Below are 16,674 nucleotides of genomic sequence, written 5' to 3' on the forward strand. Positions count from 1 at the left end.
AATGCCAGTACCACACTGTTTTGATCACGTTGGCTTTGTAGTCACCTTTGAAATCAGGAAATGTGAGAGCTTTAACAAGATTGATTTGGCTATGTGGGATCTCCTGAGGGTATGAACTTTAGGATGACTCCCAGCAAATTGATTCAGTACAAACATACTTTTCATTATAGGTTATTACAAGATTTTGAATATAGTTCCCTGCGATATACAGTAGAACCTAGGTGTGTATCTATTTTATATATAGTGGTCTGTATCTGCTAGTCCCAAACTCCCAATTTATTCCTCACCCCCTACCCCTTTGGTAACCATTGGTTTGTTTTCTCTCTTTGAGTCTGTTTCCATTTTTAAAATAAGTCCATTTATATACTATTTTAGATTCCACATATAAGTGATATCACACTATATTTGTCTTTTATGACTTTGCTTCTTTTAGTGTGATAACTTCCGGGTCCAATCGTGTTGTTGGTAGATGACATTATTTAATTCTTTTGTAAGTCTGAGTAGTATTCGATTGTGTGTGTGTGTGTGTGTATATATATCTATATATCTATATATATATATCATAATCCATTTGTCTGTTGATGAACATATGTTGTTTCCATTTCTATTTCTGCAAAAATGTCATTGGGATTTTGATAGAGATTGCATTAAATCTGTAGACCACTTTGTATAGTATTGACATCTTAACAATATTAAGTCTTCCAGTCTGTGAACACAGGATATTTTCCTAGTAATTTCTGTCTTCCGTTTCCTTCAACAACTTGTATAATATTCAGTGTATAATTCTTTTGCCTTCTTGCTTTATTCTTTTTTTTATTGTTTTTGATACTACTATACGTGGAATTGTTTTCTTGATTTTCTTTTTAAATTGTTCATTGTTAGTGTATAGACATAAAATTGATTTTTTGCATTGACTTTGTATTCTGGTGCTTTCTGAATTCATTTATTCTAATGGGTTTTTGGGGTTTTTTTTGGTGGACTCTTTAAGGTTTTTTGTGTTTTAGATCATATCATCTGCAAAGAGATAATTTTACTTCTTCCTTTCCAATTTGAATGCCTTTTATTTCTTCTTCATGCTTAATTGCTCTGGCTAGGACTTCCAGTACTATATAGAACAGAAATGGTGAGTGCAATTATCTTTGCATGGTTCCTGATCTTAGAGGAAAGGTTTTCAGTCTTTTAATGTTGAATATGATGTTTTCATAGAATATGATGTTTTCATAGATGGCTTTTGTTATGTTGAAGTAGTTTCCTTCTATTCCTAGTTCGAGTGTTTTTATCATGAAAAGGCATTGAACTTTGTTAAATGCTTTCTCTGCACTGGTTGAGATTATCATGTGTTTGTTTTTTTTTTTTTTTTCTCCTTTTATTTTGTTAATGTAGTGCATTACATTTTTTTTTTTTTTTTTTTTTTTTCCATATGTTGAACCATTCCTGCATTCCAAGAATAATCCTACTTGGTAATGGTGTATAATCCTTTTAATATGCTGCTTAGAATTTGGGTTGCTAAACTCAGTTTGTTGCATTTTTGCATCATTGTTTAAATAATGGGTTATCGGTTTGTGGTTCTCTTTTGCTTGTGTTGTCTGGTTTGGGTACTAGGGTAATGCTAACCTCATAGAATGTCTTAGGAGAGATACAAGTGATTCTTTTATATCATGCAACTTTGAAAAATTCAGTCATTCTAGTTTTAAGTCACCTGACTATAGATCTCCTGCCTGGCTCAGGGTGGGGCTGAGGCAGAGAATAAATTTTGGGTGTAGCTGGTGGTTACTGAGAGATGGTGTGGTACCCAGAAGCTTAGTCTTCTTTTTTCCCCTGAGTGTCTCTAAGTCTGTGCAAACTTCACACTATGGGTAGGAAAACATGTGCTTAGATGTGCACCTCTTCTGAAAGTAGTGTCTTAATATTGTGCAGATAGATGGGGATAGGGCTTCTCACTGAACTTTTTATAAAAAGTGTATTAATAATGATGCTGCTGATAATGACCTTTCAAAGGACCTAGAGGGATAGAAGCCATTGTTCATTTGTTTAGTTGTGTCTGACTCTTTGCAACCCCATGGACTGCAGCATGCCAGGCTTCCTTGTCCTTTACCATCTTCTGGAGCTTGCTCAAACTCATATCCACTGAGTTGGTGATGCCATCCAACCATCTCGTCCTCTGTTGTCTCCTTCTCCTCCTGCCTTCAGTCTTTCCTAGCATCAGAGTCTTTTAGGAAAACCAGGCCAGTGGTATTTCACTGAAGACAAAAGAGAGTATTCAGGATTTACATTCCCTTGCATAAATCTTGGGTGTATATATTATTTCTTAACAAATTCCTGATTATGCTGAGTGTGCAGTCTCCCACATTACATGAATGCCTAAGTTAATTAAACCATATGAAATCCTGAATTATCATTGATCATTTAAGAATCGTAATTTTAATTCTTGGTTCTTTGCAGGATCTTTAATATTGGCCCCTTCCTGATTATCATTTTCATCTAAACCTGTATATAAACTTAGTTTTACAAAGATTGAGTTCTTTTACTTATTATGTATCCTTAAATGCATGCGAGTATAAACAATATTTTCCCCATTTTATGCTGATTTTACTTGTTACAGTTTTTGCATTTATGATGTATCATTGTTCCTGGACCTTGTACCCATTTAAAAACAGCCTCCCTACTGAAGTTCTTGAATAAGACAGCTTCATAGAAATTGTGAGGATAGCTTTTTGTACAATATTGTGAGAACAGCATGTCTTAGATGTACATATTGTAATTTATTTTTTGAAAAATTTCTTACAGGCAAAATGTGAACATTATAAGATAAAACGAATGGAGCAACAAGAGACTATTGCTGCCTTGCAGAAGGATATCTATAGATTAACACAGGAAGAAGAAGAACGCATTATCACTCAAAATAGAGTGTTTTCTTATCTCTGCAAAAGAGTTCCTCATACCGTCTTGGATAAACAGTAATGTTTGCTACATAAATTGATATGTAGCTAGACTCTTCATTTTTTCAAAAATAGATTTCATCTTGGGTATGGTTTTCTCTCTTAAACTGGTGGAATCTTCCTCTTCCTCTTCTCTGCCCTTTTTGTTTGTTTTAATGTCATTAACTTGTTGAAGAAAATGATTGGTTTTCCTGGAGAGGTACATGCTAGATTTGTCTATTTGCTTCCTTATGTCATTTAATTTATTCTTCTGTCTCCTGTGTTCCCTCTAAACTGGAAGTTAAATCTAAATTCAGATACAAGTATTTTTGGTGACATACTTCATAGGTGATAATTTATTCTTCTAATAATAACATATATGTTTAGTAGAGCTTCTCTCAGGGATGCTAAGATTGTTCAGGGGTTTAAATAGCAACAATCTGATCCTTCTCCTATAAAATTTCCCATTCTCTTCTCATCTGATGGTTTCTCTCATTTATCTTGTTTGCAATTCTGCTATCCCTTTTTTCTTTTTTTCTTGCTGGAGTTCTTCCATTAAGAAAAAGCACCTTTCCTATTGAGTAGGGACTGTCTGGTTTCCCTGTATGGTTTGTTACAGGGAAGGTAAAAGCGGTGCTCAGTTCCTTCAGTTTAATTCTTATTTTTTAGAGTAAGCAGTTAATGATCAGTTGTAATAGTCTAGTTGGGAAATAACGCAGATCTAAAAAGAAAGAAGAGATACTGCAGAGATGGATAGGAATTGTCTATACCGATTGACTGTAGATGTTGAAAGAAGGAGAGAAGTCAAAGATAGCCAGATTTCAAGCTAGATTTGGGGAAAGGGACAGGAGGAGGATGGATTTATCTATGAACATGTACTTAGACATCTTCTGTCAGCCACATAGAGATATCATGCCTATTGTTGTTTAGTTGCTAAGTTGTGTCTGACTCTTTGCCGCCCAATGGCCCTCCAGTTTCCTCTGTCCATGGGATTTCTTAGGCAAGAACACTGGGTTGGGTTACAGTTTCCTTCTCCAGGGGATCTTCCTGACCCAGGGATCAAACCCACATCTCCTGCATTGCAGATGGATTCTTTACTTCTGAGCTACTGGGAAGCCCCATCAGTCCTATAGTTAGAAAGACCCAACTCCATAGAGCTTTAAAGTTTAGACAGAGAAAGAAAAGGCAGAAGATGAGTTACATTTGGGTGTCAGGCTCACTGAGAAACAGGAGTGTTTGAAGGAGAGGGTGGTGAGGAGTTTTATACGCCACCTCATCGGTTTGTGTTTGTCTTCCTACTGTCTTATTTGCTCAATTGCTAGTTTGACACATAGTAAGTCTTCCTTAAAAGTTTATTGACGGTAGAGGTAATAGTCATTCAGAATGAATGAAGTTTATCATGCAGGAAAAATAGAAATGGGATAGTAGCATTGGGGGAGGAGGGAGGTGAGAGGGTTTGTAAAGTATATAAAGGAAATTAAAGCATATTTGCAGAATAATATGAAAGCTGGAATGTGTTGGGATTGGGAAAGTTGAAGGGAAAAAATAATTCAAAAAAGTTATGATGTTAAAAGCACAACTGGTTGAATTAGTTCTGAAAAAAGGAGATGGATGAGTAATTTTCCCAAGACAAGAGTGAAATACTAAAAATTCTTGCTTTAAACAGAATAGTATGTGAAAGTGTAGTGTTATTTTATTTTTCTTTGAGGATTTTTTTAAATTAGAAAAGCACTGCATGTCTACAAAAATTCAAACTATAAAAGTATATAAAATAATATATTATAAACCTGCTTACTTCTCCTAATTCCATATCCTGGAGATAACAACTTTTAACAGTTTGGTTTATGTTCTTCCTAGCGTTTCACAGCAATAGTACTGTTGATGTTTTGGGTGGGACCATTCTTCATTGTAGGGCATGATGAGCATTCATTTGTTCATTAATGAACTTTTAAGCATCTTTGCTCCCTCCGCAACTATTCAGTGTGACAACCAGTACCATCCCCAGTTCGGGTAATATTATCCCTCAGTTAAGAAGCCATACGGAGAAGGCAATGGCACCCCACTCCAGTACTCTTACCTGGAAAATCCCATGGATGGAGGAGCCTGGTGGGCTGCAGTCCATGGGGTCACTAAGAGTAGGGCACAACTGAGTGACTTCACTTTCACTTTTCACTTTCACTCATTGGAGAAGGAAATGGCAACCCACTCCAGTGTTCTTGCCTGGAGAATCCCAGGGACGGGGCAGCCTGGTGGGCTGCCGTCTATGGGGTCGCACAGAGTTGGACACGACTGAAGCGACTTAGCAGCAGCAGCAAGAAGCCATATAGTTAATTTTCAGTACATAGACTCATATACACCTACTTTCTTTAAAAAATAGTTATACATTTGGTTATGCAACATTAATTTTTTCCTACAAATTTACATTATCTCTTCTAATGCCTCCTCATTTTCTATAATATGGATGTGCCATTATTTAACTTTTCCCTTGTTGCAGAATGTTTACGTTGTGTCTGAGTTTTCACTCCTAATGAATTGAACAACTTTGTTCATCTTAAGTGATAGCCTTGGGCAAATGTTTCTGTAGGAGTGATTGTTAAAGGTAGACCTGTTTGATCAAGGAGAATATACATTTAATATGTTGAGATTTAATGTCTGTGGTTATTTAAAAATGTGTACATTAAAATTAAAATATATGGCATAGTGGGATACTTCTGGCAAAAATCACTTACCTTTTTTATGAATTTGCAGATATTTATCACTATAATATGAAATTGAATAGAGACAATAGTAAATGTTCCAATACCACATTTTGAAAATAACTCATCTGTTTTCTAGGTTGCTTTGCCTTATTGATTACTATGAATCTAAAATTAGAAAATTTCATAAACAAAGGTATGACTTGTCCTGTATTAAAATTTTGGAAGTAATTATCAAGTTGTGAATTACAACAAAAGTTTTTATGGCCTTTTGAAACATTAAATATGCTTTGAAAATCTACAGATATGTGTATAATTTACCTAATATGTAACTATAAATTCCTTTTTATAAAGAATCTTTTAAGACTGTACTTTACCACTTATGTTAAAATCCATTGTTTCATTTATATTAAAATATGTATATTTAATAATCACTAACTATTGGTCACAGAAGAAATAGTATTTTTATTTTGTTGAGGTATTATGATTTGTTCTGCTGATGTCATCTAGCCACTAGATAGTTACTGAGCATATCAACACAGTGTGTAGGATTGGATTAGCTTCCTGCCAAAGTGCAGCCTAATTAATTAGTATGCAGATTTATGAGATAAAGATAAAACATTATAGTGTAAAATCAAGTATATAGAATAAACCACAGTTATCACCTCTGATTAAAGCAATAAGGGTAAAATTTTAAATGATGGTCTTTGACTAACCAGAAATTGCTGAAAGATATCTAAGGCCAAATAATCTAAAGTACTTTAATATAAATATCTAAGGCTTTTAATATAAAGGCTATTTTGTTTCACTGTTTATAAATGGAACAGTTCTTTTAACAAATATTTATTTAAGCACCTACTTTCTGCCATGTTCTGTTTTTAGTACTGAACAGATAAAATAGATAAACATCAAATAACTTCAGGGACCTTCTCTTTCAAATGATGCTGTCTTTTAAGATGGTAGACATGGTGTTAGATTCTGTAGAGATAGGAAAATGTTTTGAACATGATTCTTAACCTCCTAGGAGTTTGCAGTCTAGTAAAGGAGATTAAACGTAAACACATTAATAGTTAAGAAAAATAATGTGAGACTTAAATATATATACTTATATATATTTAATATATATAATGCCCTAATATATAATGTCACAATAAAAGTAATTACTAAAAACTGTACAGTCAGTAATACAGGAGTTGATAACAGGAACAAATTGGTTTTGGATGGAGAAAACAGGGAAGCCATTACAAAACAGATGGGGGTTGTGCTTGAGCTTGAATAAGTACAATTTGGGAAAGCAGAAAGGCAAAAAAAAAAAAAAGACTGCTTGTATGCTATGAGCAAAAGTTCATAGATGTAAAAGAGTAGGCTTTTTAATGGCACTATAATTAAGCCAGTTTCTCTGAACTTTAAGGGATTTGTTGATATATTCATAGATAGAGGTAGTAACCTATGGAGAGCAGTCTTTCCCATAGTGGACCAAGAGTAAGCTATAAATGAACAAAAGACATCATTGGCCTTGGAAAGAAGGAAGGTACTGTTTCCTTTGATATAGAAAACCTGGGTAATGGGGTTGTAAGTATGTATATTAGGGTTCTAGCAAGAAACAGAACCAGTAGAATGTACACTTATATACAGAGAGTAAATTGTCTTAAAGAAATAGGTTCATGTGATTGTGAAGCTGGCAAGTCTGAAATCTGTGAGGCTGGCATGCAAGCTGGAGACCCAGTGAAGAGTTGATGTTGCAGTGTTGAGGCTGAAGGCAATCTGGAGGCAGAATACCTCCCTTCTTGAAGGTTTCAATCTTTCCTTCTAAGGTCTTTAACTAATTGCACAGGGCTCACCCACATTGTGAAGAGTAATCTGCTTTATTCAAAGTCTATTGATTTAAATGTTTGTCACATCTAAAAAATAACCTCACGACAGTGTTTAGACTGGTGTTTAACCAAGTAGCAGGGCACCATAGTCTAGCCAAGTTCACACTAAAATGAACAGTCACAGTATGTCAGAGTGAAGAGAAGCAAAATGAAGAATTTCATAGCTTGAGAGGTTATAGATTGGTATGCTCACAGAAAATCAAAAATGAGTAAAGCAGGTTAGGTGGGAACTGTGCCAAACTGGAGAGCTGTCTTAAGGGGCCATTTATTATATACTCTAGCCAGTTGATGCCATGCAGTAATGTGAGCCCACTGTAGCTAAATCTGCTTTTTTGAGAAGTTAGAAAGTTCAGTTTATAAATGAAATCAGATTTTTAATGTTTGCAATTAACACTGAGTGCTCTTAAAAATATTATATGGTCCAGATTGAATATTATCTGCAACCTTTACTCTATATCTTTAGTAAATTCTAATGTAGATTCAGGAGTTGGATGACTTTTCCTGTAAAGGGCCAGACTGTATTTTAGGCATTTTAATCTGTATAGTCTCTCACAACAGCTCAACTCTGTTACAGGATGAAATCAGCCATAGACAATAAGTAAATGAATTGACATGTCCATGTTCCATAAAACATTAATAAAAAAAAAAAAACCTGCTGGCTGTGGCCTACAGGCAGCAGATTGCTGACCCCCAATCCAGTTGATGAAGAGAGCATTTGGGATTTGAAGTCAGAGTAGAGAAGATTTAGTGTAGCCATCTTTGAAATGTCTCAGGTAGAATGTGGTGTGAGAGATTGCCTCTGAAGTTACATAAACTGGGGTCCTCTAAATAAAAGGATTGAGGCTATTGCAGGTGGTGTTGAATTTGCTTGTCATGAGTTTATAGTGAACATCTGGGATTGAGGAATGAAATCTTGAAGGAAAAGAATTACTTTTTTGCTTAACAATCCCATCATCATGGACTAACTAAAGTGAAGTACTTTGGCTTGTACAAATTATGCCTAGGTCAGATACTTGGATTGAATGTCTCCCAGTTCAGTTCAGTTCAATTCAGTCACTCAGTCGTGTCCTACTCTTTGCGATCCCATGAACCGCAGCACGCCAGGCCTCCCTGTCCATCACCAACTCTCAGAGTCCACACAAACCCATGTCCATTGAGTCAGAGATGCCATCCAACCATCTCCTCCTCTGTCGTCCCCTTATCCTCCTGCCCTCAATCTTTCCCAGCATCAGGGTCTTTTCAAATGAGTCCGCTCTTACGGGAGAAAAGATATAGGAATAAATTAGTGACTGTGTTATACACAATATTCTCACAGATGAAAAAGCAGAAGTCATTTATACTTTGCAGTGATGAAGAGTCTATCCTAAGGAGAGGGTTTTTCATAGTTCATTGAATGAAGAAAACTTAACTGTCTCTTTTCTAAGAGTAAATAACTTGATAGATTGTAGCAACTTCAAGGTGTATTTTGAGATCTACTAGTAGGATATTGTTCTTGCCTGGAGAATCCCAGGGACGGCGGAGCCTGGTGGGCTGCCGCCTATGGGGTCGCATAGAGTCAGGCACGACTGAAGTGACTTAGCAGCAATAGGATATTAGTATCACCTGAAGAAGCAGGTGAGCTCTAAAAAGAGGGTATAAGAATTAACTGACAAGTATTATATTACTTGAAAGAAGTGAAAGAAAAGAGAAAATGAAGGAAGATGGGTTATGATTTGGAGGTCTAAGTGGGATAAATAGGAGGCACAGGAGAAGGATGTATGTACCTGTAGAGCTAAGGGAGCAAGACAAAGGAAGAAGACAGATGGGACATGGGCCTCTTGCAGAGGTAGAAGCACTCTGCTTAACACCCTTTTTTAAAGGGCATTGTTGTCCAAAGTTTTTCTCATCGTGAAACGCAGAAAGTGATGTTTGTATACCACACTGGGGTAATTGGCTCAAGAACTCTGGCCAGTTGTCTTGAGTGCTTGGCATATTTGTAATATCTTGGCACAGCACACCTATGGCATACCACCTGGACCCTCTACTTTAGGGCACAGGCTTGAGAAGGCCTCCAGAGAGCTTGTGAAAGGCAGTTTCTGGATACCGTGGACTGGTTTTCCTTTCTGCCACCATACATGAGAAAACTTGGGGAAAGCAGAGGAAGTCGCAATCAAGGCAGCAGAAATTTGAATGCAAGTGTTAAGCAGTTGGAAGTCTTAGAAAACTGCAAACATGCTAAAATTTCTGAAACAGAGGAAAAGTAAGTTTTAAAATGATAGGTTCTCAGCTCTGTTACTTTACCTATTTTTCCTTTACCCAGTGTTAATATATCAACATAGATTACATGGAATATATTGCTAGCTTTTTCTGTTGGTATTTCCCTGGCTTGGTAGATAGGATTAAAGAACCAAGAAAAGTAACATAGGAATAACAACTACAAGATTCAGACTGAGTTTCTTCTGAGATGTTAGAGACATTTGAAAAGTTACCCCAGGGAAAATAGCTCTATAATGAATTAGTAAAGTGAAGTCTCCTTGTCTAATTCCATCTTTCTGTTTAGATAGAAAATTTTCAAGTGGTGTTGTGAAATGGAAGCAGGTAACTTTGAGGTTCACCTCTGATTGAACATGATTCAGATTAGGGAAGAATAAAATACAAGATTTCTCTAGTTTTGCTCTTTCTCTCTACCCGCAAGAAGCATAATGTTCAACACTGGGTCCCTCCTGGGGCTTCTGGAGGCCATTGGAGAAAGGGTGGGAGGAATTTGGCTGTGGGGATCCCATGTCCAAATGAGAATTGTGGATGTTTAAGATTATGTTTTTACTTCGAAAAACCCACAAAATCTGTCAATGCTAAATAAAGGACTCTAGGAAAATAAAGTGAGGATTCTTTACTGAAGCTCATTTCCTTTTAGGTCTGCATAAATTTAAAATTGGTCTCCTCTACTATATATATGTTAGGTTTCTCTTGAGAGAACAAGATAGCCATAATGGCAGGTATTTTAGAGTGTATATAGGAAATGATCTTGAGTACACGGGCTTTGAAGCCAGAGAGATTTCAGTTTGAATCTCATCAGTACTGCTTACTATTTGAGAGACTTTGAGCAAATTTAAATAACTCCTCTAAATGTTCCTCACCTAATAAATTGAAATACTTTACATAATACATCTATCTTTTTGTTGTTGTTTAGTCACCAAGTCGTGTCTGACTCTTCGTGACCCCATGGACTGTAGCCAGCTAGGCTCCTCTGTCCATGGGATTATCCAGGCAAGATTTCTGGAGTGGGTTGCTGTTTCCTTCTCCATACATCTATTTTAGTACTTTATATAGAAGCGACCCAGTATCCTTATTTGGTCATGGTCATTTGTTAAAGACTAGCATGTTTTAGAAGGTCTGAGAGATATGTTAGTACAACTGTCTCAAATAGAAATGTAATGAAAACCACATATATAATTTTGCATTTTTCATGTAGCCAAGTTAAAAATTAAAAAGAAACCAGTGAAATACATTTTCATCTATTTAATATCTGAAATATTGCCATTTCAACATGTAATCAATGATATCATTGATACTTCACATTACTTTTTCTCATTCTAAGCCGTTGAAATTTGGTATTTTAATTTATAGCACACCTCAATTCAAACACTAAATTTTCATCAGCGGTATTTGATCTGTATTTAGATTTCATGAAGTCTAGTTCAAAAATAGACTTATATACCCAGATTGTTCTATACATACCTGAAAGTTCTCTAGCAACTAAGTCAAGTACAAAAATTTTTTTCCTTTAATATTTACATCTACATTTATACAACTGACTCATCTTTTTTAGAATAATTGGTTTGACTGAATTAAGGATTAAAAACTATACCCAACTTAAATTCACTAACTTCTGTTTAATTCAGAAGGATGTTGCAAAATTGAAAAGCAACTCTAAATCTATCAGTAGCCAGAAACTTCAAACTTTGAAATTTTCTTGTAGTTTTACAACCAATTTATTTGCACTGTGGATTAAAACAAAAATCTCATATTATTAATATTAGAAAAACATGTATGAAGTCAATATTGATTTGTATCATAAAGTTTCATTTCAGTGTAAATTCTCATAACCTATTAACTAGACACAAACATGCCTTTTTTTCTTTGGAGCTTCAGATTTTGCTTACTCATATAGAGTGATACGAGTGAGAAGGCTTCCCTGGTAGCTAAGTTGGTAAAGAGTCTGCCTGCGGTGCAGGAGACCCAGGTTTGATCCCTCGGTTGGGAAGATTCCCTGGAGAAGGAAGTGTCAAACCACTCCATTATTGCCTGGAAAATCCCATGGACAGAGGAGCCTGGTGGGCTACAGTCCATGGGTCACTTGAGTTGGACATGACTTAGTGACTACACCACTACCACACCATTTTTTGTGTTTGAGCATTTGGTAAGTACTCTTTTTCCAAGAAAATTTTGAATTCAGGTTAACAGTATAGTTAGTCTTTATAACTTTTCCATGACTCAACCAATAAGCATTGACAAAAAACACAAAAGATGGTTAAAGTCATTGTTTTCTGTTTGTTTCAATGGTCCTACAAAGTGGCGTCGCATTTATACATGTGCTGTATAATTTTAACAACTGAATTCATGACATTCACAGTCTGTTTCAAAAAACTAGCAGATTTCCAATATGTCATATACAGTATAGCAAAACAATAAGACTGCAAAAGCAGTCTTTTAAAAATCCTAGTAAATCTAAATTTCTAATGTTACAGAGCTACCTTCTGTTGTGGAAAAATGAAAAAGGTTGTTTCATATCTTGGTGAAATTCTTCTTTGATAGATATATAAAATTCAAAGATGTGCCATAAGTCAGATTTTTTTTTAAAGCCTCCAATTGTCAACATTTCTTAATAAACCTGGAGGTCCTCTGATGACAGACATCCCCACAGTGTTAATTGAGCATTTGATTCATCTAAAAATAAATGTAATTTTAAAAATTAAATCAGTTGCTCTTTGGTATTATAAGAAAGGTCTTGTATTCTCCAGGCAGTTGTTTGTGGGCTTGATTGAAGATCTTTCCTTTTTTTAATAAAAATGTTTTAGTTATTTTCTCATAATTTTGCAGCAGAATTTTCACAGGAAATAATTTATTTCATGTAAGAATAGTTTCTATTTTTGTGTAAGACCTCAAAATGTTTTGTTACTAGCCAAACTTATAAGCTCAGATTTTGCTAAAAACTTACTTTAGAAGTTTTTTTGTGTGGTTAATTTTGATTTTAGTGACTTTGATTCTCTTTTGACTGTTGAGAGGAAATTTCTTAATGTATCATGTATTTGCTGAAAATACTTTCCTATCATTATCTACTTTATTATCCTAAAACATTTTTGTTTAACAACTTTTTAAAATAACAGCTTTACCTCTACTAGCAGCTTCCGACGGCAGGATGTCTCACAGGAAGTTCTCTGCTCCCAGGCACGGGTCCCTGGGTTTCCTGCCTTGGAAGCGCAGCAGCCGGCACTGCGGGAAGGTGAAGAGCTTCCCCAAGGATGACTCTTCCAAGCCCGTTCACCTCACTGCCTTTCTTGGCTACAAGGCTGGCATGACTCACATTGTGAGGGAGGTTGATAGGCCAGGGTCCAAGGTGAATAAGAAGGAAGTTGTGGAGGCTGTGACCATCGTGGAGACTCCGCCCATGGTGATTGTGGGCATCGTGGGTTACATGGAGACACCCGGAGGCCTCCGGACCTTGAAGACCATCTTTGCTGAGCATATCAGCGACGAGTGCAAAAGGCGCTTCTACGAGAACTGGCATAAGTCTAAGAAGAAGGCCTTCACCAAATACTGCAAGAAGTGGCAGGACGTAGATGGCAAGAAGCAGCTTGAGAGGGACTTCAGCAGCATGAAGAAGTACTGTCAGGTCATCTGTGTCATTGCCCACACCCAGATGCGCCTGCTTTCTCTGCGCCAGAAGAAGGCCCATCTCATGGAGGTCCAGGTGAACGGAGGCACTGTGGCTGAGAAACTGGACTGGGCCTGTGAGAGGCTTGAGCAGCAGGTCCCTGTGAGCCAAGTGTTTGGCCAGGATGAGATGATTGATATCATTGGCCAGGATGAGATGATTGATATCATTGGGGTGATATCATTGGGGTGATCAAAGGCTACAAAGGTGTCACCAGCCATTGGCACACTAAGAAGCTGCCCCATAAGACCCAACAAGGGCTGTGCAAGGTTGCCTATATTGGGGTGTGGCATCCTGCCTGGGTGGCCTTCTCTGTGGTTTGGGCTGGGCAGAAAGGCTACTATCACCACACTGAGATGACAAGAATATCTACAAGATTGGTCAGGGCTACCTCATCAAGGACAGCAAACTGATCAAGAACAATGCCTCTACTGATTACGATCTGTCTGACAAGAGCATCAACCCTCTGGGTGGCTTTGTCCACTGCGGTGAGGTGACCAATGACTGTCATGCTCAAAGGCTGCATGGTGGGAACCAAGAAGTGAGTGCTCACTCTGCTCAAGTCCTTGCTGGTACAGACCAAATGGCGGGCCCTGGAGAAGATTGACCTCAAATTTATTGACACCACCTCCAAATTTGGTCATGGTCGCTTCCAGACTGTGGAGGAGAAGAAAGCCTTCATGGAACCACTTAAGAAGGACCGAATTGCAAAGGAAGAAGGGGCCTAATAAAACAGATTGTATAGCTGGTAGAATCGCAATAAAATTATTTTCCAGTGGGGAAAAAAAATAAAATAACAACTTTATTGAGATTAATTCACATGCCATGAAATTCACCATTTTTAAGTATATGATTGAGTAGTTTTAGAATATTCACAAATTGTGTCACCATATCTGCAATCAGTTTTAGAACATGGGCATCATCCACTGAGAAACAGAAAATGCCATACCCATTAGCAGTCACTCTCTGCCCTGAGCCCCTTTTTTGCTGCAACCCAACATCACAAAATATGCAATTCCATTACATGAAATGTCCAGAATATGCAATCCATAAAAAAAAGAAAATAGATGAGTAGTTGCCTAGGAACTGGATTGTAGTGGAGTAGGGACTTAGGGTAGAGAGTACATGGAAAGTAATTGCTAATGGGAAGGTGTTTCTCCATGGGTGATGAACATGTTCTAAAATTGATTGTGGAGGGACTTCCCTGGTGCTCCAGTGGTTAAGACTCCCTGCTTCTAATATAGGGTGCATGGATTTTAGTTCCCCTTGGTTGGGGAACTAAAACCCCATGTGCTGCGTGGCATGGCCAGAATATAAATAAAATTGATTGTGGAGATAGTGACACAACTTTATCCTAAAGTGATATCTCAAAGGACTAATGATTAGTGTCTTTTATATGTTTACTGTCCACTTATATGTTTACAGTAGGCATTTTGGGGAAATGCCTACTGATGTCCTTTGCCCATTTTTAAATTGAGTTTCTTGTCTTTTTGTCAAATTATGAGTTATTTATTAATTCTGGATACAAATTCTTTATCAGGTTTGCAAATATTTTACCCCATTCTGTAAATTTTCTTTTTTTTTCCCCCCTTGATGATGTCCTTTGAAGCTCAGAAGTGTTTTACTTTTCATGACCTCCTGTTTATCAGTTTTTTTTTTTCATCTCTTCTGAACCAACAGCTTTTCCAATTTGTTCTGCAGTAAATTATGTAGCATTCATCAGGAAATTTGTGACACATTCTTTCAGTCTCTTTTGTTTACTGTTTCAATTATTTTACTGTCTCAGATGTTATCTCCACTTGATTTATTTTATTTTATTTTATTTTTAAACTTTACAATATTGTATTAGTTTTGCCAAATATCGAAATGAATCCGCCACAGGTATACCTGTGTTCCCCATCCTGAACCCTCCTCCCTCCTCCCTCCCCATACCCTCCCTCTGGGTCATCCCAGTGCACCAGCCCCAAGCATCCAGTATCGTGCATCGAACCTGGACTGGCGACTCGTTTCATACATGATATTATACATGTTTCAGTGCCATTCTCCCAAATCTCCCCACCCTCTCCCTCTCCCACAGAATCCATAAGACTGATCTATACATCAGTGTCTCTTTTGCTGTCTCGTACACAGGGTTATTGTTACCATCTCTCTAAATTCCATATATATGTTAGTATACTGTATTGGTGTTTTTCTTTCTGGCTTACTTCACTCTGTATAATAGGCTCCAGTTTCATCCACCTCATTAGAACTGATTCAAATGTATTCTTTTTAATGGCTGAGTAATACTCCATTGTGTATATGTACCACAGCTTTCTTATCCATTCATCTGCTGATGGGCATCTAGGTTGCTTCCATGTCCTGGCTATTATAAACAGTGCTGCGATGAACACTGGGGTACAAGTGTCTCTTTCCCTTCTGGTTTCCTCAGTGTGTATGCCCAATAGTGGGATTGCTGGATCATAAGGCAGTTCTATTTCCAGTTTTTTAAGGAAGTGTTTAACAGAAGAATATTTTACACTGCTTCACCTTTAAAATTTTAATTAAAATGAAATAGAATTGAAATGGCTAGTTGGACTAGCATATTTCAAGCACTCATTGCCTGTATGTACCTTAGTGTTTACCGTCTCGGACAGCCCAGTATTAGTGTTATCAGCTTTAAAAACATTAATACTGATTTGCGAGTACTTCGTAGCTCACACAATGTTTTGATGTCTTTTATTTACTTTTAAAACCAATTTTGTGAGGTAGATGTGATAGAAATTATCTCTGTTCTACAGATGAGAAGAAAAATTCTAAGAGACTGACTTACCCAAATAATACAACTCATTAATGAAGATGTCAAGACTTAATCAGGGCCACTAAATTTGTGGCCTTGTCCACTTAGACTCTGTATTTTTTTATATAGTTTTTTGTGATCTAAAAGTACTGGAAGGAGAAAACAATATTATTTGTTCATTCAACAAGTGTTTTTCTACTCCTTCCTCAGCCCTCTATTCTGGGCAGTGAGATACAGTGGTGAACAAGACAGACAAACTTCTGGTTTGCATGGATCTTAAATTCCAGTTAAGGCATTAGTGAGCAAATGTATACTGTAGTACTAGTTAATAAGTAGTATGTTCTAATACAATTTTCTGTAAGAGTAAGTAGGAAATTTGGTTTAAGTTTTAGTTTATGTTGAGGTTATCAAGCCCTTATTGTATTGATTTAATTTTGTTAGCTAGATTTTTTTTCCTTTGGAGATAATTTTTTCATAAATACACTACATATATTTT

General features: G+C 36.7%; 1 protein-coding gene and 1 pseudogene across 1 annotated transcript in view; both read left to right on the forward strand.

Annotated features, from left to right (window-relative positions):
* CEP70 (centrosomal protein 70) overlaps positions 1 to 16,674 on the forward strand; it is a 78,910-nt gene that overhangs the window by 34,304 nt on the left and 27,932 nt on the right. Inside the window, 2 exon segments of the mRNA XM_014482647.2 lie at positions 2,788 to 2,957; positions 5,754 to 5,810. Coding sequence (XP_014338133.2) covers positions 2,788 to 2,957; positions 5,754 to 5,810 — 227 coding nt within the window.
* On the forward strand, positions 5,833 to 16,662 carry LOC138988889 (large ribosomal subunit protein uL3-like; annotated as a pseudogene).

Source organism: Bos mutus, chromosome 1 (genome assembly GCF_027580195.1).
Source record: "Bos mutus isolate GX-2022 chromosome 1, NWIPB_WYAK_1.1, whole genome shotgun sequence".
Classification (NCBI taxonomy): domain Eukaryota; kingdom Metazoa; phylum Chordata; class Mammalia; order Artiodactyla; family Bovidae; genus Bos; species Bos mutus.